The sequence below is a fragment of the Bombus impatiens genome, unplaced genomic scaffold, assembly GCF_000188095.3.
Source record: "Bombus impatiens unplaced genomic scaffold, BIMP_2.2 scf_0321, whole genome shotgun sequence".
NCBI lineage: Eukaryota > Metazoa > Arthropoda > Insecta > Hymenoptera > Apidae > Bombus > Bombus impatiens.
The window spans coordinates 1,837,601-1,862,087 of NT_176740.1; the positions used below are offsets into that span (position 1 = coordinate 1,837,601).

Sequence of the window (24,487 nt, forward strand, 5' to 3'; positions counted from 1 at the left end):
TCATTTTCCTTGTTAGAAAGTATTCTCTGTCGCAAAGAGTCAAATGTCAGGATTGAGAGTACAGTACGAACGACGCATAAGAACGAACCGTCGCTTTTAAAACAGAGGAGATCTACAGGAACGCGTCGGTTTTCTGTTCGCCAAACGCTATAGCCGCTTAATTATTGTAGTTTAACCCTTCCACACTGTGTGTTCGCTTTTCAAACGTTAACATTCACAACTGCTAGGAAGATACACGAATCATTGTGTATTTTCCATTGTAAAATCCATCATATGCAAAGTTCCTATTAACCAACAGGTAAATAATTACGTATATCCAGAATTCACACAAAACGATTCCCTTCAAAATTATATTTCAGCAACGTAGTTATTGCGGCGCACCATTTTAACACAATAAATATAAACATAAACATTTTAATACACAGTAGAAAGATTGCTCGCAAATTAAGGCCAAATAGAAATATGTTTGATATTTCGCGTGTAGTAATCGTTCGTAGGAGGTTTTTAGTAGCGAGACAAGGTGTAACGCGTAGGAAAATGAATGATAACAACGAGGAATTTGCGCGAAATCGCATTTCGAGCGCGGAGTACGCAAAACGAATTAGCAGAAAGCGGCCGCGACGACGCATTTGCATATCTGCTACGGTTTACGTGGCGCGATCCAGAGGAAGACGCGGCTTCCGCCTCGCGTTTCCATCGCACCGGCTTATCTTGCCGGCGACCGGCGCGGCGACGAAAGAATTTCTAAAAGGAACGACTCGATCTCCGAGATGCCGGAATTTTTCTCGTAGAAGTATCGAAAAGAATCATATTCCATTCCCGGTTCGAATTTCCCTTCCGTATGTGAAATAGCTGGCTTTGAAGTAATTCTCTTTCCTTTTCCTTTTCATTTCCTTTTTTACCTTTCGAATGTGGGACATCTTTAAATTTTTATTAGCATCGAAGGAATATTTTCTTCTCTCGATTCGTGTAATATAACTGGAAGAATAGCGAAAGCAGATATCTTTACTTTGAGAAACGAAAACTGGTTTCAAATTTGTCGAATTTAACACTTTCGTATCTGATATAGCACTTTCTTAAGTTACGAAGTAACTGAAGCGATAAATCTACGTATTTGTTTTCGGTTGAAACTATCTCAGCGACATGTATGACGTTTCGATTCATTAATGATAATCATTTTTTCATAAGAATTCCACCAATAGAGTAGATGAAATTAAACCGATACAAATTTTCCTCATAGAACATTTGTATTTCTCAGAAACATCCCCTTCCTCCCTGGAAATAATCGCTTTTTCTTTAAATATTATATCAATCATCGAATTAATTCTCAGCCTAAAGCTTTCGTTTTCCGGTAGCGTTCCGGTATCGTTTGCCAAACAAACGACCGCTGAGTTGTTTAAACAAACGTTCCTTCGGTTACAGAATCGCAACGCGGTATTTTCATAAAGTATTCCGGAGCACGGCAACGTGCGCATTTACTTCGCTCGTTGTATATCATACCGGGATAAAAGTTTTCGTTGTTTATTGCTGAAAAATATGGCTGGTTCGTAGCCTGGACGCAAAAAGAAAACGACATAAAAAAAAGAAAGGGAAGAATTAGTAAAATGTGGTTATAGTTGAAAGAATTTTCACGAAACACGTGAAATTTCGCAGTTTCTAACCGTTGTTAGACGATATTCGCAATGTTCTTGCTTTCTTACGTTATACAGTCTCGTTGATAAGTATCATTGCGTTTATCGATCACATACGGAAAATTATAGTTCACACGAGTCATCAAGATGTGTATGTACATTTCTTTGATAAAATTATCGTTAACGTTTGTCAAGATTGAAGATTGATTATACAAATATCAAAAGACTATAGGGTTTACTAGTAGTTTAGGACATTTAGGGATTACACGTATTTAACACCTACAAACTACAAATCCTACGAACTACTGATTCTCAGTGGATAGGATCGTGGTGCATTGGAACGAATAGATTCTCAGACGTTTTATTCCAGCTGGATGGGGTTTTCAATTAAACTTACGTAAACGCGGTCGAAATAAACGAATAACAGGACCGATCGATGAAATGCATATTTGATTATTTATTTTGAATATGATTGGAATTTTAAACCCGGCACGTCTCGTTGCCGATAGATTCATGAATTTCAGATATTTTCGCATTGGCGTCGCGACGCTTCCACACCGGAAATAGAAAGGCAATTTCGAAGTTCCGCGAGAAGTCTCCGTGAATCTGAAATCGCGAAATCAGTCGGTCGTCCGGCTCTTCCTCGAGGAAATTAACGGCAAATCTGAATATTTCGATCAGCCTTCGATAATCTTATCGTACTTGTCGTCGTGTAATGTCGTTAAATTTCTCGTCTTTGCCGCGTAGACGCCCATGCAATTGAATTATTTACGAAGCTTGCTGGCAAACAATAGGAAGAAAAACAGAGAAAGGGATGTTTCAGATTCTGGCCGTCGTACGATTTGAATTATTGACTAGATCGTAAACGCGATGCAAGAACAGCAATTTGCATCGTCGAACGTGCTATTAGCGACACCTTGCGCTTGTTCGATCGTCCAACGAATATTCGATTGTATCGTATGTCGGAATATTGCGAAACGTGATTTTGCATTCTACATTTCGATTTGTGATGTTGACCTTTCTCAAAACGTTAACTGCCGGTGAACACGATCGGAGAATCGAAAGTTTTCAAGCGATACATGCATAGTAGAGGCGAAAGAGATTTTATTAAGTTTGTTTTATTTCTTTTTTTTTTAATGTAAATTCACGTTTAGATGCAAATCGAGATTCCAGCTGAATTCAGATTCGAAATACGAAGCCGCGCACAAAGCTTTTTTATTCAGACTCAAATTCAGATTTTTCTCAATTTATACGCAACTTTTAAATTTAAATGTTCGAACTTCTTGTACCTCGCGTATTCTGTTCGACCTTTCTTTCATTCTCGTCTTTTCAAATTTTCTATCGAACCGTTCGTCGGATATCCACGAACCTGAACGCGTTCAACCGACTGTACCCGCGCCGCTCCAAACGCATAAACCACTCTTACAACTTAGCACGATCAAAGCAGCCAAGCGAACCGCGAACGAACAATACCTTGTGATCAACGCAAGCGCGAAAAAGCTCGACGTAGTCCCAAGCACGATGTGGTGGCTCGTTAAGCATCGGAATGATCGGATAATTAATATGCAACTCCTATCCCCCTTCCACGCGTCGACGTCCCTCACACGGGAACCTTCCCCTATTCGCTCCGGTAAACCGAGTCAATACATAACGCAATTACCCGACAAGTGGATGGAGGATGCCGCCGGCGGTGCATCAACGCGTCCGTTAACGCTCCCCTGCGCGTGCACGTGCAGATGCACGCCCCTTGTAACCACCGTACACGCGCAGCTGCATGCGAGCACGCACACCTGCAAGATCTCCGGACGTCTCCTGATATGGACAAGGGATAACATCGATGACGCGCCTCGCGAGTTGAAACTTTGATGGAAGCTCTAACAAGCAGGCGCTTTGGAAGATGATGGCTTTTTATTTTTACTTTCTTCATCAGTTGATGCGATTAATCGTTTCGTGAGTTGTCGTAGGTGAATTTGTACGTACATCGGAAATCAATTATTTTGAGAGATTTTGTTCCGGAGTATTAGATTTGAAGTGAGAATTCGGTCTAGGTGTTGATAAAAGGGTGTTAAGGAAGATCGTGTATATCGGGTGGTGATTTTTTATCTTTGGTTTCATGTTATTTTCATGTGACATGTCGAGGTTTGAGAATCGATCGTTTTACGAATTATATCCGAAATTTTGTAGAATTTCGTATTTGCTGATATCGACTTATCCCTTTAACATCGTTCGAATCTATTACGCTCGAGTTGAGAATTTAGTTGCGGTTGCTAATAAGGGAGTGCTTAGCGGGATCGTGTATATTTATCGTGTAATCGATTGCTTATTCCTGGTATCTTGCTTGTAATTAAATCCTTATAAATAATCGAATAAAGGTTGTTCGTAAAAAGGATATCGTAAAAGGTTCGCAAAAGATATTATTCGATGGAACTTCGTGCCAAAACAATCGATACAATTCCTCTTCCAAAATTCAATATTGGCGAGGAAAGTTCGCGAAGTAAAATTCAATTGGGTTTCGATGCCCAACCCATCACTTTCAACGAACAAGAAATCACGAAACCTCATTCATAAAAGATTACCCAATAAATCCTATTTACTTAGCGATAAATAAAATCGATACGACAAATCTACAAACAATTCTCGTCCGAACTTCGACACAGCCATCAAAAGTATTACTCGAAACATAATACCATCGATCATCGGCAGGATCGTTGTTCGTTCAACATTCATCCTTTCGTCACTTCCTCCTCCCATTTCCCAGAACTATCCGGCTGCGGTAATCCGGGACCATTCAGCGAACAATCGACGGATAGAAAACGCGACTCACAGTGTGTGTCGAGAGTTTTTGCAGAAACGTAGTCGTTTCGCGAACAGAGGAGCGTGGAACGCGCGATTTAACCCTGCCACGAGAACCACCCCGTCGACCATTATATCCGCGGCACCCGTAAATCCGTTTTTATGGGCTTTCGATACCGTATCCCTCCACGAAATCAATAATCGTCTATAAAACGGGTACCTTGCTCTCCGCCGGCATACGTTCTCGTAGTCTGTCGCTTAAACACACGCATCTATCATTTGATACACATTATACGAGAGATATCGATAGTTTCTTGCGTGCAATGACAATATGCGGTAAGTACGGCGCTATATGTAATGACTGAGTTGCGAATATTCATGCAAATTTATATTTTTGTAAGATTATAATTAAAGAAGTGGAATCTAGATAAACAATTATCTCGCTTGTTGAGTATTATACTTGGTACGTTACAATGATTTTTACATTTCGTGTGCTTTAACATTTTCAAGAAATTAGTCCATAATGGAGAATCATTAATAAATTGGTCATTCGTCGATGAAAAGAATTTTTTCGTCTTCGTAGGTAACAGTCTTGCGTTTCGAGGATCTTTAGTGAAACGTGACATTATTGGATCGTGACATTCTTCTTGTCAAATAGCATAACTCTATCGAGGAACTTGTAGAAAATAGTTCAGTCTTCGAGTCAATTTTCGCAGGTACTTAAAAATTGTCAATTTTTCTCGCAAATTGATTATGCTATTGGCTGATATTCTTCAACGATACTATTAAGCACTTTATTGTTCTACGATATAACATTTGATAATTTAAAGGTATTATGTCGAAGTAAAATGACGTCGGTGCAGTAATGTCAAAGATGCGCATGGTGAAAAGCAAAAACGCGATTGTCGAACGGTATGCCGTTGGACGAGGATTTAATGAAGAATCGTTCAAAGTTTGGTCGTTGTTCAGGTTGGTTTTTTCAAGCACGCAATTAGAGTAATTGAGAGGTCTCGTTGTTGTTTCCGTTTCGCGGAACTTCAAACTTCAAACCCCCTGTGGAAATGTTTGCTTTACCCGGGATCCAAAGAGGGTAGAGTGTCACGGAACTCCCACATTTCTGTTCGCCCATGCAAACTTTCTGTATCTCGTCGAACCGTGAAAAATAACCGCTCGATCCTTTCAGAATTTTACATTTCACGATCATTTGGAAATTGACAATCGGAACATGACAAAAGGTCACAATGGAATGTTTCTATCGAATTTGCAATAGACAGAGTCACTTTGTTTCATAGCACAATGGATATGATATCTTCTTATTGCTCGCGTTTGATTCAATTATTCGTCTTCAATTTTCTTTCTTTCTCTTTCTTCTTTTTCTCTTCTTTTTGATCGAAAAATGTTTTTACTGAAGATTCTCTCGAGTATGAATTTCCAGATATCTAAATTGTTTCTAAACCCCAGATTCTAAATTGAGGAAATAGCGTATTCGTAATACAAATTTCAGTGAATAGGTGTACGGGATCGATAATAGTCAATATTGATCAAATAAATCACGAAACAGTTTGATAAACCACAACCCAAAATCTACAAATCTTTCAATCAATAGTAACCTCGATTATCTTCCCAAGGGGTACATTCCAATAGCTCCAGCTAACCAAATTACCCTCAAATCACTGACCTTCCCACAACCATATCCCTTCAATTCACCGCCTAAAATCAATCATTAACTTAATTATTACTTGATTAACCCCTAAATGCTTGTTACGATGTAATTCACGGTAAAATGAACGTTTTTTCATTTTCAATATACTTAATAAACGATTTAAATATTTATCAGAATATGTATCTTTGTATCCTTATTTACATATTTATCTTTAATCTTATTGATCATCTTTCCACGCTCCTTTTTTCTGTAATACAATCGACTACGTAATACCCACTTTGATTTTTCAATCTCCCAAACTGTTAAGTCTCTTTAATTTTAATTATCCATACCAACTTTCCTTAATCGAAATTCCCAATTTTCAATTTGCTCGGATTTTAACTTCAAAGGAAGCTTATCTCAGACTTAATATCGTAATGATATAATATCCGTCTAATGACTGTAACATCCTTAAATAACCACTTTCTTCTGAACTTGCCGTCATTGTATCTTGAATTATCAAGTTTCTTAGGTCGTTCGTTGACGAGATAACGTGGTGACGAGAAAGTCAGTGGCCCGAAGTAGAAACACAAGTTGATTACGTATTCAGGATACTTCCATCCTTGTACCCACGTTTTCCACGTAGACTCGTTCCTAATTAAACGAACTTTCTGTCCCTCTCTCTCTCTCTCTCTTTCCTCCTCTTCCCCTTTTTACCTTCTTCTGTTTACTGCGTTATTTTCCCCTCTGCAACACGTTTCCCTTTTCTACCAACTTCCAGCATTGTGATAGAAAAATTCCAGATTTCATTTAGTCTTGCCTACCAAAAGTTTGCTCTTTGCAGTAGTATAAGTCGGTGATTGTTCAGACAATTTTTATTAATTCGACGTGTATCAAAAACCTGATACATATTTTCTGCGTGCGTCGTTGATTCCGTTTACGATTGCATCGATAACAAATTTCAGGTATCGTTTCGTTTTCGAAAGTGTCGTACTTTTACAGTAGTAAAAGTCAATGATCGTCGAGACAAATTTTCACTAACGCGTATATCTACGGCTGATACTTGTTTAGCACGTTCTCATCGACTCAGTCAATGCGATTGTATCGATAGAAAATTTCAAATTTCACTTGGCCTCAATTTTGGCACAATTTTCGTTTCTTGCAGCAGAGAACAAGTCGATGATTGTTCGGACAATTTTACATTAACCCGATGTATATATGTTGACGACTGATATCTGTCTTCTGCTTGCGTCATTGATTCATTGCGTGATCTTCGTGTCAGAAACATTTCAAATTTAATTTAGTTTCGTTCTTAGAAGAATTTCATTAATAATTCATGAAAAGATATTTTCTCGCAATTTAAAGGAACATCCCGTTCCGAAAGCATTAAGGAAAGTATGAAAATAATAATAAATCTCTAGTATTTCCAATGTAAAGAATTCTGATGTAATAACGAACTGAGACAACTCCCGGGACAATTCTCGAGAATAATACAATTTTCATACGATTCGTATATTGTTTAGTGATTCTCTATAGGAATTACAGATTCCATAGTATAGAATTGGAAGTCACCGATGTCAGAGTAGCTCACGCGTAACCCGATTGGAGGATTAGCGAAAAGAAACAACTGGAAATACAGTCGAGACAGGTTCCCCATAAGCCGAGGCGCGACCATGCGTAAACGTCATCCGAAATGTGGGTTGAGGAGCGTGTTTAACTCCGTTCAGCCGTGTAATCGGATTGACTCGATGCGCGTGCGACGCATTATGAATCTGAGGAGTCGATAGCTTCCCTCGAACGTCTTCGATGCCAGAGGATGTCGTTCGAATGCCGGCAAATTCGGTTAAATTCACAGAAACATGATGATTCCTGTGATAACATTTACAGCGGCTACAAAAACTATTTGCGCTTTATACATCGTTGTACTTGTTATATAGTTCTTATGCTAATTTAATTAATTAGATTGCAGTATATTAAATTTCACGTTATATAGTAGTACTTTCATAGGACTAGAAGAAATTGAGAAGGAAAAGTAGGACTTGCCAAAAGATATTTTTTGTGGCCACTGTAGTTAAAATTTCCGCTTCTTTTTTTTTTTATAACGACAAATACCGTTATGGAAATAGTAGAATCGAAGACCACACACGGGAAATATGATACATCTATCTTTTTTTAATTCTACGATCTTTGTGCCAGTTGGTGATTAAAAAGAAGAAATTGTAACGATACACGCATATAACAATGTTGCGGAAGTATAGAGAAATTTTAACGAAGGAAGATTAAATTACGAGAGATCTTTATCCTATATTTATTCTACGAAAATGATATAGGATAGAAATTAATTGTAATTATATGAAAATACATCGACTTTTAATTAAACTTTTTACATTATAATTTACAGACCGCCGCACCGTTTACGTTTCGTCGGTCAAAAAAATGGTAGTCTCGTTACAGCTGAATATTCCGCGAGAGAACTTTCAATAACATGATTATATAAAAGACAGGAGAAAAATTTCAATAACGAAAGGAATGTTTTTAATGAAAGAACCGATCGTTTCGCTGAAAACGCAAAAGTTTGATGCAACGCACCGATGACTGACGCGCCGCTGGGGAATTTTATTTCGACCAAAAATTCGTTATTAGTGAAGAATTTTTCAGTAAAATTCTTTAGATAACAAGTCGAATTTTTCAATAAAGAAAGACAGAAGGTAATACAACGAACCTATAGAAAAAAATCCGTAATAAACACAGGTAAGTGGCGAATAATTAAGAAAAACTGCCCGAACGATCACCGAGTTGCGCTACTTTTTTCAAGAAATTGCAACTATACAGAATCACAAACTTTTCTATCGAGACAACCACGCTACTAAACAACGATATACACAGGAGACGCGTTCAGTTGTGGAAATCGTGTCGATTTAACGAAATATCGTCTGCTTCGGAGAACCAGCAGAGAATCTAAAAATCCAAATCCTTTTACCAGACAGTATCAAAAATTCTAACATCTTTATGTAACCTCAACTGTGCCGAAAGCGATCCTTCAAGCGATCAATAAAAAGGAAAAGAAGCGACGCATGCAAAATTTGAGAGACAAACAACGCCGTAAAAGGAGTTGTTCTAATACTCGACGCAACTTCCATGTGCATCTAGATCAGAATCATCGAGCACGCAAGAAAAGGGCGCCGTCACGAGCGTTATACCCTGGCAAGAGGAAGCAAACATTGTTGCACAGTTGCTTCGTCATCCTGAACTCACACGGATGCAATATAACGGAAACGTGGTCGAAACGTTTGTTACGAAAACGTAGGGATGCCTTGCCCGCTGTTTTCTCCTTTTCTTCATTGTTCTCTCTCTTTCTCTTTCGTAAAGCACGACGTCCGGGATCTTCAACCCTCCGTGTGCAAAACCGTTAAAACCTGAAAGCCCTCGCGAGCTTCCGTGAGGCAAGAAAATAGAAATCCTGCAACCGCGGTGCAGAGATCAAATGTCAAAATGGTAGCCGTTCTTCCTTGCGGAATCTGATTTTCAGCTTGCTGAGATGGTAACTGATTTAATCGAAATTCAAATTAAAATAGCACCGTATTAACGGTGTATTAATAAGATATAATTATCAGACGCGCAATATTTTGACGATTTTATTAAATCTCCGCTTTCTCGCTCGCGAATCAACGTGGCGAATTACCGAATTAATCGAAGACTTTTCAGTCCGATCGGTGATTTGTACTTCGCGCCGTGAAAATTTCTGTTATCACTCGTCATCGACTATCGACTGCATATTCTACGCGCGACTATGATGGTCCGATCGGTATATTGGTGAAACATAGTTATCAAATACTTTGCGATACTTTGAGAATTTTACTAAATTTCTATTTCCTTGTTACGAATCAATATAGCAAATTATGAATTTTACATTAACAAAGTTAAAGACTTTCCAGCCAGATCAATACTTCGTACTTCACGGCATGGAAGGTTCACCTGTCTTGCAGCATCGACTGCGGTATCACTATGTGTGCGTATGCATGTAACAGGACCGAGGGGGACTTTATGGAAGGTTGGAGCGTTGAAAAGGGCTCGTACGTTGTGTCACAGGACGCCATCAAGGGACGTTGGCTCGTCTAGGAAGCTGGCCCTTCAGAACGCTTAGTTAATGGCGTACCGTGAGATCATTAAAGCGATTGCCGCTCCGCGAGAATCACGCTGGAAATCATGGAAACGGCGAGCTGCATTTTCACGCGTTTCTACTACCATCCGAGATTCTGATAATGGTTAAACGCAGCGGTAAGGGTGATAATTAAATGTAATAGCGGCGGTTGAATCGAAACGCATCACCAATTACCGTACTAAAACCCTTCTGTAACGCCATACAATTTCGAAGTTATTTTCTTACCGTGGAAGTTATCTTTTCAGCATTTTTCGTATTTCCGTTAACGTTAATACAAACGAGAGACTCGTTCTTGATAGCTTTTGACCTTTCGGAAGTTGGCATCGTAGGTTGAATCGATCTTTTTACTATTATTCGACGAAAAATTGTACTTAAAATTCCAGATACTCTTCAATTTACTAGTGTTATCAGCAAATTATAACGTTGGAAATTTCCTATATACTTCAGACTGTCGTGAAATATTATCCTAATAAATTTGCAGAAATTTGCGGAGTGTCATGATACGTCACAATCGTAAACATACGAGAATTTTCGTAGCATGAAGATCTTGAGATTGAAAGTATCAAAGTGACGAGCAGGCAGCAAGGAAAAAAACACAAAAATAGTCCGAAACAGTCGCATCCATTTTAAAAAGCTTCGGTCTTAAGAAACGGAAAATCCTTTAATTTTCAACTCCTTTTACGCGTTGTGTATCGTTGATATATTATCACGCATCGTTTTTAATCCTCACCATGAAGGAGATTAAACTTGAACGACACGTAGATTAGCATCGAATCTCGCAGTGAATAAATGCGCAGTGGCGTTCAGAGACCACAGTCTCTACGCTATATTGGAAAAATTAAATCGATAAAAAGAAAAGAAAATAAGCGGTAAACGCGACATCGTGGTTAATCAATTCCGTGCACGTCGGGAACGTAAATATACGTTAGAATACTTACAGAGTTGCAGCAAATATTTATGACAGTACAACACGTCCACGTACAGTGTCCATAACGAATCGAGAATTTTACGAGAAGGCAGGGTGTCGTAAAAAGCAGACGGAATCCTTCGCGACACGGAAGAAACGGCTCTGGCTAATATAGAACGCCCGTCACGCTTTGGTACATGCAGTTTAGCAATGCGTCGCTGCAACATAGCAACGTCGAACATTAAACTGCAGCGTGCGCGAGCCGGTTCATCCTGCCGGTAGTTTATCGTCGCAGGATTTCCTCCTTTCGTCGTTTGCCCGCCGCAGCCTAATGGGAACATTTACTCTAAAGGACTAAACCGTCTCTGTGCCGAGGCTCGCCTATTTCGGTAGACAGATCCTGCGAAAGATCGATATTTCGTATGTTCAGCTGTTTAAGCGTGTTTAGAACGTTAAATAAATACCTACCATCGGTGGATAGACGAAAAACATCAGCAGACCTTGAGCGATCCTAAATTCGTAATAAAATAAATGATTTGAATGGTTCATCCGAAGATATTCTTATCGTCGATTGTCTTGATGCTTCGTTATTAATTTACTTCGATTGTAATTATTACGGAATTTTATCTTCTTTTAATCTTTCCTTCCGTGCCACTTTATCTTTTATTTTTGTATCGTATCAACGAGCTTTCATTGTCGTATAAAAACGTCAAACATTAACGCGTGCGCGATAACAGAAATTTGAAATGGATCTGAAAATATGAAACAAAATATACCTAAATGGCAAGTATATAAGTGACAAAATATACGTAAACGTAAAACAATCGTCGAATCGAGAAGCAATCTGCGAATTGAAAATTGCTCTTTTATGATACGTAGTTGATTGCTATACCGTAAGAACGATGTATAAATACGTATATACGTAGAAACGTGAAACGTTTGATACATCGACGGTTGCCCCTGGACCAGACGACCCTTCAGGCGAACCGGAAATATCGCTCGAAAATTCAGCCGCAAACGCGCGACTTTTCTCGTTTAACCGGTAACCACCGGAGGGAACGGTCTGCTGCGTTCGAAGTGAATCTTTTAGCTTGTCGAATGCGAAATCGTCGCCAGACAGCTGCCCCTGGAGCCTCTTACGATATATTTCATTCTTATCTATACTTCATCGCCAGGATTGCTTTTCCTCTAAACTCCTAAAGGCTGACCTTGAGCCTTGGTGGTGTCTTCAGTATACGTAGGTACGTTACAAACTGGCGAAAATATTCGATTACTCGTAGACATCATTTATAAGTAGAATTAAACGCGTTATAGGTAGACTAGGGATTTTTGTGCAAATTTATGTTTCTATGGATACAAGGGTAGAAATAAAACGTAGATGAATATTTGTTTCGTCTAGGAAAAAATTATGAAAAATACACCACTTTGCAAGTTTCGCGTATTTTTCTCCATTATGTATGCACTCCGTCCACTTTTGTACCTTCAAACTTTGCATAAAAATGCATAAAAATCCCGCTGTCTGGTTATGGGGTATTTTCAAATCTCATTAACGCTGTCACGAATCTCGATTTTCAAGCTCCATTTTCTCGAGAACCTCGACGAAACTTTATTCTATATTTTCGACTTGAATTGTTCCTTCTTTCAAGTAGAATCGCCACCTTGTTGATCGTACCGTCGCTGCTGAAACAACCTGTACAGTGGAGAGATCGTACGTTATTTAACCGTTATAAAAGAAAATTCGAAAGGTTAAAAATAAATATAAAAAAAACCATATCGCAAAGATTATTTCCGTGTCGATTGACCGCGGTAAAATAACTGCAACGTCCGCAGTGGTCTGGCGAAAAATTAAGCAGCCAAACGTCCCTGTTTCACACCGTACAGGTCTGAAAACGTTCACGCGCGACTTTTGATCAGTGGCGTGTGTACGCGAGAGATAGCCACGAGGACGTGGATGAAAATGTTGCACGTTGGCTTGAAATTTTATACAGCTACATCGGTGGTGGAAAGAAGAGAGGTCCGGGGATAAACGCCCGAGGGCTTCCAAGCGACCCCAGGATTATAATAATTCGCGTCACTGCGTCCAATTTCAATTTACCTCTGGCCAGGCAAAGTTGTTTCGCTAACAGGACACTCGGTATCTCGGGATCATCAGCATTTTTCCGGTGTTCTAAGTAGCGGGAGAGCCGATCGAGTTTCGCCACGAAAAGGAATACGAACTTCGAATTATCCCGCCATTCGCCGTATCTCCTTTCCTTTTATTCCTCGTCATCTCTTTAGATACTTTGAGATATCGTTACCGTTGTTGCTGAAGAGCACATCCATAAGATGTTCGAGCTTTTTCATTTCAGTAGTTTCTTTTCCATACAACAATAAATGAAGCAGGTATTTAAGTGATCTCATTTGGATGAGACTTATCCGATTCTTAAAATTTAGGTACTAGAATCAAATATCAAATATTAGAGTCTTATCGAATTATAATTAGAAGATACCTAGAGTATATGGTTTTATTCGAGTTGCAGCCTTTTGTTAGAATCTATAAAAACGTAAATTCGCATGGAGAGTCATAGTTTATTTATGACTTGTGGTCGTATCACGATTGTGTGAAAAATTCTGAGAAGAGTAATCAGCCGACTGAAGAGAAATAAATAGAGCCAGCATATAGATCGTACAGGTTTTATTCCTTCGATTATCGTTTACAGAGATACAAATTTCCATAAAATCCGCGTTCTATGAACGATTTCGTTCCATCTTTATTAAATCTCTCTCTCTCTCTCTCTCTTGTTTTCGTGGTTACTGTACGTTCTCCGATCCCAACATTTGAAAACATCTCGCGTTAGAAAAATCATAGAAATTCTACGCATAACCGACTTTCGATGTCGCGGTATATTATCACGGCAATTCGGTAGCTTTATCGTTCGATGGCAGGACAGTATCCTTGCCTTTCCGTGCCCGCCTCTACCGTGTCTCGGCCATCGAACCGTAGCACGTACGTGGGCATAAATCTGACAGTCGAAGGAATCTATGAACAAAAGTGGAGCCACTTACATGCGCGTAAAGTAAAATTTATGGAGGGTGTGGGCATATAAATGCGCGACGTATCATAAATTTCAGTGCTGGACGTGGTCGAAGCGAGACGGCGAACAATAGAATCGTGGAGAAGAAAGAGAAGAAGAGGAAGAAAAGGGGCGGCGTGGAAGAGAAGAGGAGATCTCCCTCAAGTCTCGAAGGTACTAACGATATTGTTTGAGGCATTCGCGGCTACCAGGTCCGTCCTCCTCTAATTCACAAGGGGAAACAACAATTTATTTTGACGGGGCCACGGAAATACCCGAAGGACCAGTCGCAAATCACTGGCTGCACCGTTGCTTCGCCATGGGATTTCTTCGTCTTTTTCCTGTATTCTATAGAATGCTTGTTTTATTCTCGTCTACCCGTTACTAGTCTTGGCATTGATATCGCGCTGCCTACCTATCGGTATGCCAGTTTGCTTGCGCAAAAGTTGCTCTTCGTATTTAAATATCGGTATCGATTTGATATTTCTGTTGAAGTATCTGTTGATACTGTAGAAACGGAGTATGAATGGTGTATTTATTAACGCGTTAATAAGTATACGTATCGAAGAGGAAGTAGCCCATCAGCGATAACGTCGATATCGACGTCGTGTTTTCTAAATAATTTTTTACATTCTAGCGAGTGTTCTAGACATTTTTGAAGCAAAAGCAAGAAAGAAAAAAATCATTTTGCAATTGGTCACGATAGGAATCACAGAAATACTCTGGCATATCGAACACGTTAAAATTCCTTTGCTATCCTCTATAACGTGTGAATTAATACTGGCTGATAGTCAGCGCTGTATTATTAATCGATTTAAACGATTAAACTTTGCAAGGGACTGGATATTAACCATCTATGAGCTTACTTACGCGTACTTACATATTTATGTATTTACTTGTTATCTTATTATTTATAAAGTAGCTTAAAAATCTATTCTCAAATATCGGCCATAATATCGATATCTATTCCATTGCTATAGAATCAGATCGTTTATATAGGTCGTCCGAAATGTTTCTTTCGTTTTATAAGGAAATAATAGACGCACAATGTTTTTTGTTTTATATTAGTTCATCGAATTATGCACGAACATAATAACAGAGATAGAACGAAATGGATCACACCTAATTCGATATAATAATATAAAACAGAAATTGTTGTTCATCTATGATCACCTTATGAAACGAAAGAAACTTTTCAGACAACCTAATAGAATTAGATATCGTTTGAATATTGATCTCGACATCTTTCGATACTTTCCAACTTGTAGGTAACTGTTAATCGTACCAGTATGTATCATCACTATGAATCGTATCAGACGTTCGTGTCATGTCGCTTTTCTACTTGTTCCAATGTTTTCTCTCGCTCTTGCCACAGGTAATTCCACGTATTTTTGACGAATCGAGATCGGATATTATCCCCAGCTATTAATCGACTTTTCATGCGGCTGAAATTGAAGGGACGTGGAAATGACTCTTTTAATATTTCCTTCGACGGATATTGTGTCGCCCTCGTGTCGATCTTGCTGTTTAAACTGACGAATAAACCGACAGATTAAAAAAGTCGTGATCGTCGCTCCATGCATCGTCGACGAAATTCCTCTACGGTAGGAATACTCGGTTTATCGTCGGACACGCATTATATCGTGATTTTCCGGCTAACAATAAGTAATACAGCTTTTCAATGAAAGGAAAAAGATATAGAATTTATAAATACACAGGTGATTCGCTTAAATCGAACAATAAAATTGTATTATCCGCTATTGCAGGTATCGAGGAAAACATGACCAACAATAAAATCTGGCGATGAAATTCTTTCATGGTAGAATACTTGCTTTGTTACCAGAATAGATTACGTGTAGCACGTTATGTGTTTTTAAGTAACGGTAACTACCGTACAGTATTTTTAACGAAAAAAAGAAAACGTAGGATTTATAAATATACAAGTGTCAAATAATATCACGCATAAATCCAGTCTCAAAATTATATTCGCTGCTATTGAAGGTAAAAAAAAAATAATCCACCCTGCATATTTTACTTTCTCTATTTTTGCAAATATATATTTTCTAATTTATCCGATATATATGAAATTTCCTCGTAACATTTTTGTATATACCCTTGTCGTTACTTAATCGTAAGTCTTCTAAAATATCCCTCGTTACTAACCAAATTCCCACCCTAACGTCTATTCCCTCGGTTCGATAAACCTAATCCGTTTCTCCGGTAAATTCCGGTTGGAAAAAATAAAGGAAAAAAAAAGGAGCCTGCTGGCGAAGTATGAATCAAAGCTGATTCCCGTGAAGAAATGTTTCTCACTCAGAGCTCCTTCGCCCTATATTACATCGATGGGTACCGAGCGATGATCGGTTTAGAGGAAATCGTCGGCACTTTCGTCGCCGGATCGTTTATCCTCGTAAAAAGGTGGGAACCAATCCGAAGGTAACGGACAACTGCAGGAGTGGTGGCTATCTCCCTAAGAGGAGCTGAACTTCTCCAAGTTTTTTCCTTGCTCCGCGTTTCTCGATCGTTTGGCATTATTAAAGCCACGCCCTGGATTTCCATAGATCCCAGCGTTGAACCGCGTCATCAGATAATAGGATGAGATCGTACGTTTGCTTTGCGGTCCCTTTAAATCGAATCCTCGTTGCAAAGTAGGCCGGAGAATAGTTAAGATATCGAACGATCCGCTTCAACGTTTCTCAGATTCAGCGTAAAATAAGGTTACAAGATCGTTAATGATTGAAATCGAAGGAATATTTCTTTTTAATTTGATCGAATCGTTCGATTTTACTTCTTGTGTGCCTTCTGCTTCGTATTCTCTGATCGTATCCTTCTTTATTACATTCGTTACATTACGTTTCTTATGCTCATTATCGTTTCTAGGCTACCTATGTCTTAGTTATATAAGACGTATCACAATAGCAATTTGTACGTATAAATGAATAAATAGTAAGAATTATTTTGTGAGACTATTGCACGACTTGCGGTATTACGTACGAAAGTTTTATGTTGATAACGGTTGAAACATTCCCTTTAGGAAAATTGATTTATTCGATAGATTGAAAGAAATATAGAACAATTTACAAATAAATATAATTTTATAATATGATATAATATGTAATCTATATAAGGTACATCGCATTAGACGCACTTCCTATAAAATTGTGTAAGATGGCACTGTAACTTACGTATGTACTAATTAAATATTACGTGTAAGTAATATGATTTAAAGATTACATTTATTTTAACTTCGACTATAAGACATTTTACGTTAGTATATCTAATTGTTTGATTGTATGATCTAATTGTTTAAAGTTCTCCACGCATACACCGATTCATCCTCTGCATTTCTAGTATTTTATCTGTTAACAAAAGGAAAACCAATTTTTACCCACTTTCTAAAGTATCGACCTCGAAGAAACCAATGTTTCTTACGCCCTCTGCGATTTGCTACGGCGAATATAGGAATTATGTATATCATTGACCAAGGACTGTTAAGATCACAACAGCGACGAAGACCTGCCCTTAGTCAATGATTACATAATTTTAAGTCCAGGATGTCACATTAAAATTTAGTTCCAATTCTAATCGCTACAAGCGTTGCAATCTTATCCTACGCTGAATCGGTAACGTTGGGAATGATATTAAAATGGTAAGTGTATTCTGGAATCCCTAAAACGTGTCACCACAGACGAGGTCCTTAATCAATAGCGTGACACAAAAATACATCAGATGTTAGGTCCAATCTGTCTTTCGTTGATATTTTTATTATCTTTTAATTACTGGAAACTACTTATCGACAGCGAAAAGATCCGTAATATTTGCAAAATCTCCAACAGAATGCGTAGCTGTTTAATCAGACCGGCGCATAGGAAAGACGGAAGAACATATGTTTAAGCAGTAGCGCATGCGCAGTCATTGCTTCCGCGACGTACCTAGCCATCTTTCCAGTCAAGCAAAAGTGATTGTTTTCAGCTTTAGTCTTATTTAACGGAACTTTTATTAATGTCAGAGCCACAGTCCGCGCTTCTACTACGAAAACAATTAGCAGGTATCCAGCAAAGCCAGTATAAGTGCTAAGTGTGATCGGTGCCTCAAATTCGAGTTGAACGAAAAGCCGGAACCGTTCTCATACCCCAAACTCGTGCGATCTCATCATCGTTGTGATTCGACCCTTGAGATTGGCTTTTGTGAACATTTTTTCTGTCGAAATATCACTTTCTCGAAACCTCTGTAATCTTATGTGAGCACCGATTAAGCCTTCCGTAGTCCCACGATGGCCCTGCGCCTGATTAGGGCGTGAAAATCAATACGGCTACGGAACCGTAGTGTACCTCCCATGAATAACTTTAACCTAGCATTTAATATCGCGTTTACCAGTAGTTACATCCGTGTCGGGTCTAAATTTTCTTATGAACGATTTTCATGCACGACGAAGGCCGTTTACGCTGTTACCGAAAATAATTGCAGGCAACGTTATTTATAGCATTTCGCGCGTCACCGAATACAACGCGGTTTCGACTAAAAAAAAGACAGAGAAAACCATGCCGTGCAACGACCACCGAAGGTCAATCTTCGAACCATAACTACTGTATTACTTCTAAGGCAACGAATGAAACAATGAAATTCCTGAAAATTTGCTCCTACCATTTATCGTGATTTCATTCTTCTTTGTTAATTAATCTTTATCGTTGAATTTTACATGAAATATCGTGTCACCTTTGTCTCGCTAACCCCGTGGGTATATGACGGTTGCTTTGTGCGTTTCAATTTGACCTAACCTAAACAACACTGAATAACAAAAGTATCCTTTTGATGTATCCAGACCAATGTTTCTTTGTATTGACGATTTCTTTCGATGTTTTTATTATCGATTCAAAGAATGATCAATCGTATTTATTTTTGGACAGTTCTGTGCTTGCTGATTCAAGCATATTTCCAGTGTTTTAATATTATTTTATTGTTCCGCATTTTAGATATATGAAATTCTTATTAATCCAAAATATTTTTCAAGTTCAATTTCATGAGAAAATTATTTAAAAATACAAAAACTTGATTTAAATTTTCTTCTCTTCTATAGAATTAAATAAAAACCCAGTAGAAGGGTTTTCAGCAGGCCTCATAGACGACAATGACATATATCAGTGGGAAGTACTCATTATTGGACCTCCAGACACATTATAGTAAGATACTAATTTGTTTATTTTATAATATATAATATCATACATACATATGTGCATATCATACATATTTTTACAAATATTTTTTTACATTTTAGTGAAGGTGGGTTTTTCAAAGCACACTTACAGTTTCCAAAAGAATATCCACTTAGGCCACCGAGAATGAAGTTCATAACAGAAATATGGCATCCAAACAGTAAGACTTTTTCTTTAACATTAAGATTTTTATATATATTATATAACAAAATAAAAATTGTAATGTAATTTTATATTTATAGTCGAAAAGAACGGTAATGTATGCATATCGATTTTACATGAACCTGGAGATGATAAGTGGGGCTATGAAAAAGCATCAGAACGGTGGTTACCAGTTCACACAGTTGAGACTATTCTCATAAGTGTTATTAGTATGCTTGCAGATCCTAATGATGAAAGTCCTGCTAATGTGGATGCTGCCGTAAGTAATATTCTGTATTATACAAATTTAGATTACTATATCATTTCAACTGTTTTTACTGATATTAATTGCAACACTGTAGAAAGAGTGGAGGGAAAGCTATGCAGAATTCAAGAGAAAGGTGGCGAGGTGTGTCAGAAAGAGCCAAGAGGAGTGTTTGTAGGAGATGAACAATTATTCAAATGGAAAGACTTATTTAATTCTGGTAAGTTCTATAACGTTTTTACCAATTAAATTATTCAACAAAATAATATATAATAATGAGTGTGTTTGAATAAACTTTTTTCTTATTTCCACCTAGGGAAGCCGTAAGCACTGTAAGAAAGAAACCGATGCTCAGCATTAAGCTAATGGACAACAGTGCCACTAAAAACGGATATAGCCTGACCCATTCTTAAGCAGAAAAAGGGAGGCAGAGTATGTGTGACAATAAAAGATAAAATCACACATCTCTATGAAGTTTATACCACCGCCACTGACGTACCATCCATTGATACGAAGAACATAAAGGAAATACACGCAGCTCACCTTTTACATAATAAACAACTAAAAAACTAATTTACACATATACATAATGCAAAAAAATTATCTGTACGATTATTACCTTAATATTGATAGTTATAAACTTAACTTCCCTGTTCCTCCTGCTCAAGAGTTAGCCCTACCCTTTATACCTAAAAGCCTGTAATTTAAAATGTTTACGTTTATCATTGAATAATAATTCCTTAGTGGCGTTTCGTATTTTCTTACTTTCGTAAATATACATAAATAAATTTTTGTAAAGTCAAATACATGATATATTTATATATATATGTATGTATGTATGTATGTATGTATATATATATATATATATATATGCTACAATCGTTAAACGTAATGCCAGTAAAAAATGAAAACGAAATATATGTGAATCAATTGTGACATCGCGGTAAACCTATGTCGATTAAGCTGTACAATCACGGCTATGTAAAGAAATGTAAAATTTCCGTTGAACCGTAAGTTGCCAAAATAACGAATTCTAATTAAAGTGATAATAATGCTAATCACAATATTATTATTAGAAATATACCATTAATTACAACTAGTAAATTTACCATAAAATTTCGTACATGCTTACAAAAACTATACATATTTCAACCAGTGCCAGTTTGTGAAGTTATTGTTAAGATTTACCTTTTTATTATATCTAAACTTGCGGTTCGAAGTCATAAAAACATTCAAATTTTTTATCCGACTATATATAATTTCATACTGTCAATTAAATTCTACAATATGAAAAATGTTTATTATATTCCTAGAACCTGCATTCTACTTATGACATCTAGTACGAAAAGATATTTTTATTATTTACCACTGAAGCAAATTGCTTTTTTCTATACTGTGATTAATTGTTTGCTTATGTGTAATAAATAATAATACCTTATTTTTAATAGATTACAACTTATTTGATTTCATGGATTATCTTTTTTCTTCAATTTATTATTATTTTTATATTTTGTTTCATACAGTAAAAATTTACATACGCGTTGTTATTGTACATATTAACAATACTGAATTTTTAATTACCAAAAAGTTAATACTTATTTATAAGAACTACAAAATTAAATAACAAAGTAATGTACAATAGACAATTCAGGATATTATTTTAATAAAAAAATAACTGATAGAAATTATAGATAATACATTATAATTGTTTATTTACACATTTTTTAATGTCATAAATATTAATAATATAATTATCACTTTTTAATTGTATAAAATATTATTGACATACATTAATATTTGACTTTAATATGTATTTACATGTACATAATGTTCAATGAAAAATTCATTGGATGATTAAAGTTTCTCTATGATTTTATAAATTATACGTGTACTCGCAATACATTTATAATATGTAAACACATTTATAATACGATCTACAGAATAAATAAAGCACATAAGTAAAAATTTCTGACAAAAAACTTATAATAAAGGCGTCTATAGCTCTATTAATACTAAAATATGTATATTGAATCTTAAAAATTAATTATACCTGATTATACATAAATAGACGTAGCAGATACCTAATTTATCGACATAAAAGATTCAAATTTCTATCTACAAACTTACAATGTACTTCAAATTCATTGTCGGAGCCGCAGTTTCACGTGTTTATTTATTTTGTGAGTTACGTTGTTACGTTATGGATTAATGCTGTGCAATCGCAATTTAATTTTGTTGTACTTAATTCTGTAAAGAGAGTAATGAAATATTTTCAAAATTAATGTTTGTACATTTCTGACATAAACTTAATATTGTTTTAAAACACCATTTTCTACAGAATTACGATCAAACACTAATATTATAACTGATTCTGTTTATATTTAATTTCTTCTTAATTTTATTATTTTTCATTATCTAAAACCTTGACGTAGTTTAAAAATATTTTTGGTTTGTATTGAACCAAGTAATTTATAACTATGAACGATGAACAAATTGTTTTGACATTACCTGCTACACAAAGTGTGGATGCAATATATTTGACTCCACAAGAGTCATCACAAGAGAAAACCACGACTGTATGGGGCAGATTATGTCCTATCAAATTACCTTTTAAGACAATGGGTAAGAATATATATTTATTTAATATTGTGTATTATGTGCAAGTTTATATAATTTATAATATATGATATTTATTGTGTTACCTATGTTAATTCCATTTACTTTCATAGAAATGACCAAAGATGTTTATACTCTTGGTCGAGCAGAATCCTGTGATATTTGTGTTACTAGCAATGAATTAAAACCAAAATGGCTTAGCGTAATGAGTAAGATACACTTTAAAATAACTAGAGAATATATTGGTAATGGTAATGATGCCATAGTATATTTAGAAGACTTAAGCCAAAATGGAACTTTTGTTAATAAAAAAAAAATAGGCCGTGGGAATAAGATAATACTCGAAAGTAACGATATAATATCTTTAGCACAACCTGTAGTCACTGGTAAATAAATTATATCTTATAATAAGCATATATATATTCTACATAAATCTCACATTTTATTTGCACTGTATAATACAATATTTGTTACAGTTTATATATTCATGAGTACTACAGCATGTGAAAGCAACAATCTTCCTCCAGAACTCAAAGATAAATATACAGTGTCATGTAAATTAGGATCTGGGGCATGTGGAGAAGTGAATATGGTATTTAATAAAATAGGTTGTCAAAAATTTGCTATGAAAACTATTATGAAAATAGGTGGCACAACAAATGGACAAAAGCATCCGTTAAATGATCCTGAGAAAATTATGAATGAAGTTAAAATATTAAAAGCCTTGAAACATGTAAGTGAATATATAAATTGCTAACCTGATATAGAATGTATTAATATGTACTTTATTCTTTAGCCTTGCATAATTCGAATGGTAGAAATTGTAGATACCCCAAAAGCAGTATACATAGTTTTGGAATTAATGGAAGGTGGTGAACTTTTTGAAAGAATAAGAAGCAGGGGAAGATTATCAGAGAAACATGCAAAATTGATTTTTTATCAAGTTGTATTAGCTGTTAGTTATCTACATGATTGTGGTATAACTCATAGAGATTTAAAGGTATGCGTTTTTCTTAAATATCTGTGATATTTCGGTATAATATAAATAGTGAATAAATATTCTTTGGTCACATTTACAGCCAGAAAACATATTATTAGCTAGCAATTCAGATGTTACATTAGCAAAGGTATCAGACTTTGGTTTATCAAAGTTAGTTGATGCACAAACTATGATGAAGACATTTTGTGGGACCCCTATGTATGTTGCACCTGAGATATTGTCTACTATTGGACGTGGTTCTTACACGAATCAAGTATGTATATGCAACAAATATCTAGAAGAAATAAGATGTTTCATATTTTTTAATTTAACTAGGTTGATGTATGGAGTTTGGGAGTAATATTGTATGCTTGTTTAAGTGGTTCAGTACCTTTTAATTGTTACGACAAGAATATGAGTTTGCAAGATCAAATAAAGTGTGGACGTTATGGTTTTCCTCCTTCCAAATTTGGACATGTAACAAACAAAGCTATAGATCTGGTATAGTAGTATTTGATGAAATGTTATTGCAAGATACACGAATAGAAATAATTCTATTTTCTAATAATGATTTTTCTAAATAAAAAATAATAATAATAATAATAATAATAATTTTCTAATAATCTTTTTAGATTAAGAGTATGATGACAGTAAATCCGAGAAAAAGGATTACAATCAAACAAGTTCTATTGCATCCTTGGTTACAAGATCGTGAACTTCGAGAGACTGTTGATACCTTATTATCGAAAGAAAATGACGAAAACGTAGCGCCGCATAATATTTCCAGTAACACTCAATACAAGAATGAACAACATCACAATTTAATTAAAAGAGCGAGGTTACATCTATAATTATGTTACTTCCCTCTAGTTCTAGATAATATCATTATTTAAAAAATCATTGACCTCTAATCTATTTGTTCTATTTATTATTTATCATATAAATTGACTAATTAGTCGACAAAAGTTGTCCACATTTATACATAACACGAAAGACCAACTTCAATTATTTTCATTAGGTTAATAAAGAAGAACAAATTAAAATAATTATATTTTAAATTGATTTAATTTTCAAGTACACAGTTA

The 24,487-nt window shown here is 36.2% G+C and overlaps 2 protein-coding genes across 3 annotated transcripts; both read left to right on the forward strand.

The window, feature by feature from the left end:
* The first annotated feature begins 18,079 nt into the window (after positions 1-18,079).
* On the forward strand, positions 18,080-20,563 carry LOC100744895 (ubiquitin-conjugating enzyme E2 G1). 2 transcript variants are annotated; one of them, XM_003489402.4, is made up of 6 exons: positions 18,080-18,236; positions 19,266-19,368; positions 19,464-19,561; positions 19,644-19,822; positions 19,905-20,027; positions 20,124-20,563. In XM_003489402.4, exons 1-5 carry the CDS (start codon positions 18,191-18,193, stop codon positions 19,983-19,985), a joined length of 507 nt encoding a protein of 168 aa, XP_003489450.1. In that variant the 5' UTR covers positions 18,080-18,190; the 3' UTR covers positions 19,986-20,027; positions 20,124-20,563. The 2 variants fall into 2 exon arrangements, with proteins under 2 accessions (XP_003489450.1, XP_033176562.1); XM_033320671.1 differs by lacking the exon at positions 18,080-18,236 and adding an exon at positions 18,734-18,752.
* A 1,721-nt stretch (positions 20,564-22,284) lies between these two features.
* Positions 22,285-24,445, forward strand: LOC100745014 (ovarian-specific serine/threonine-protein kinase Lok). Its single transcript, XM_003489403.3, has 7 exons — positions 22,285-22,429; positions 22,537-22,809; positions 22,900-23,156; positions 23,220-23,423; positions 23,503-23,676; positions 23,739-23,903; positions 24,035-24,445. Exons 1-7 carry the CDS (start codon positions 22,285-22,287, stop codon positions 24,251-24,253), a joined length of 1,437 nt encoding a protein of 478 aa, XP_003489451.1. The 3' UTR covers positions 24,254-24,445.
* Positions 24,446-24,487: the final 42 nt, after the last annotated feature.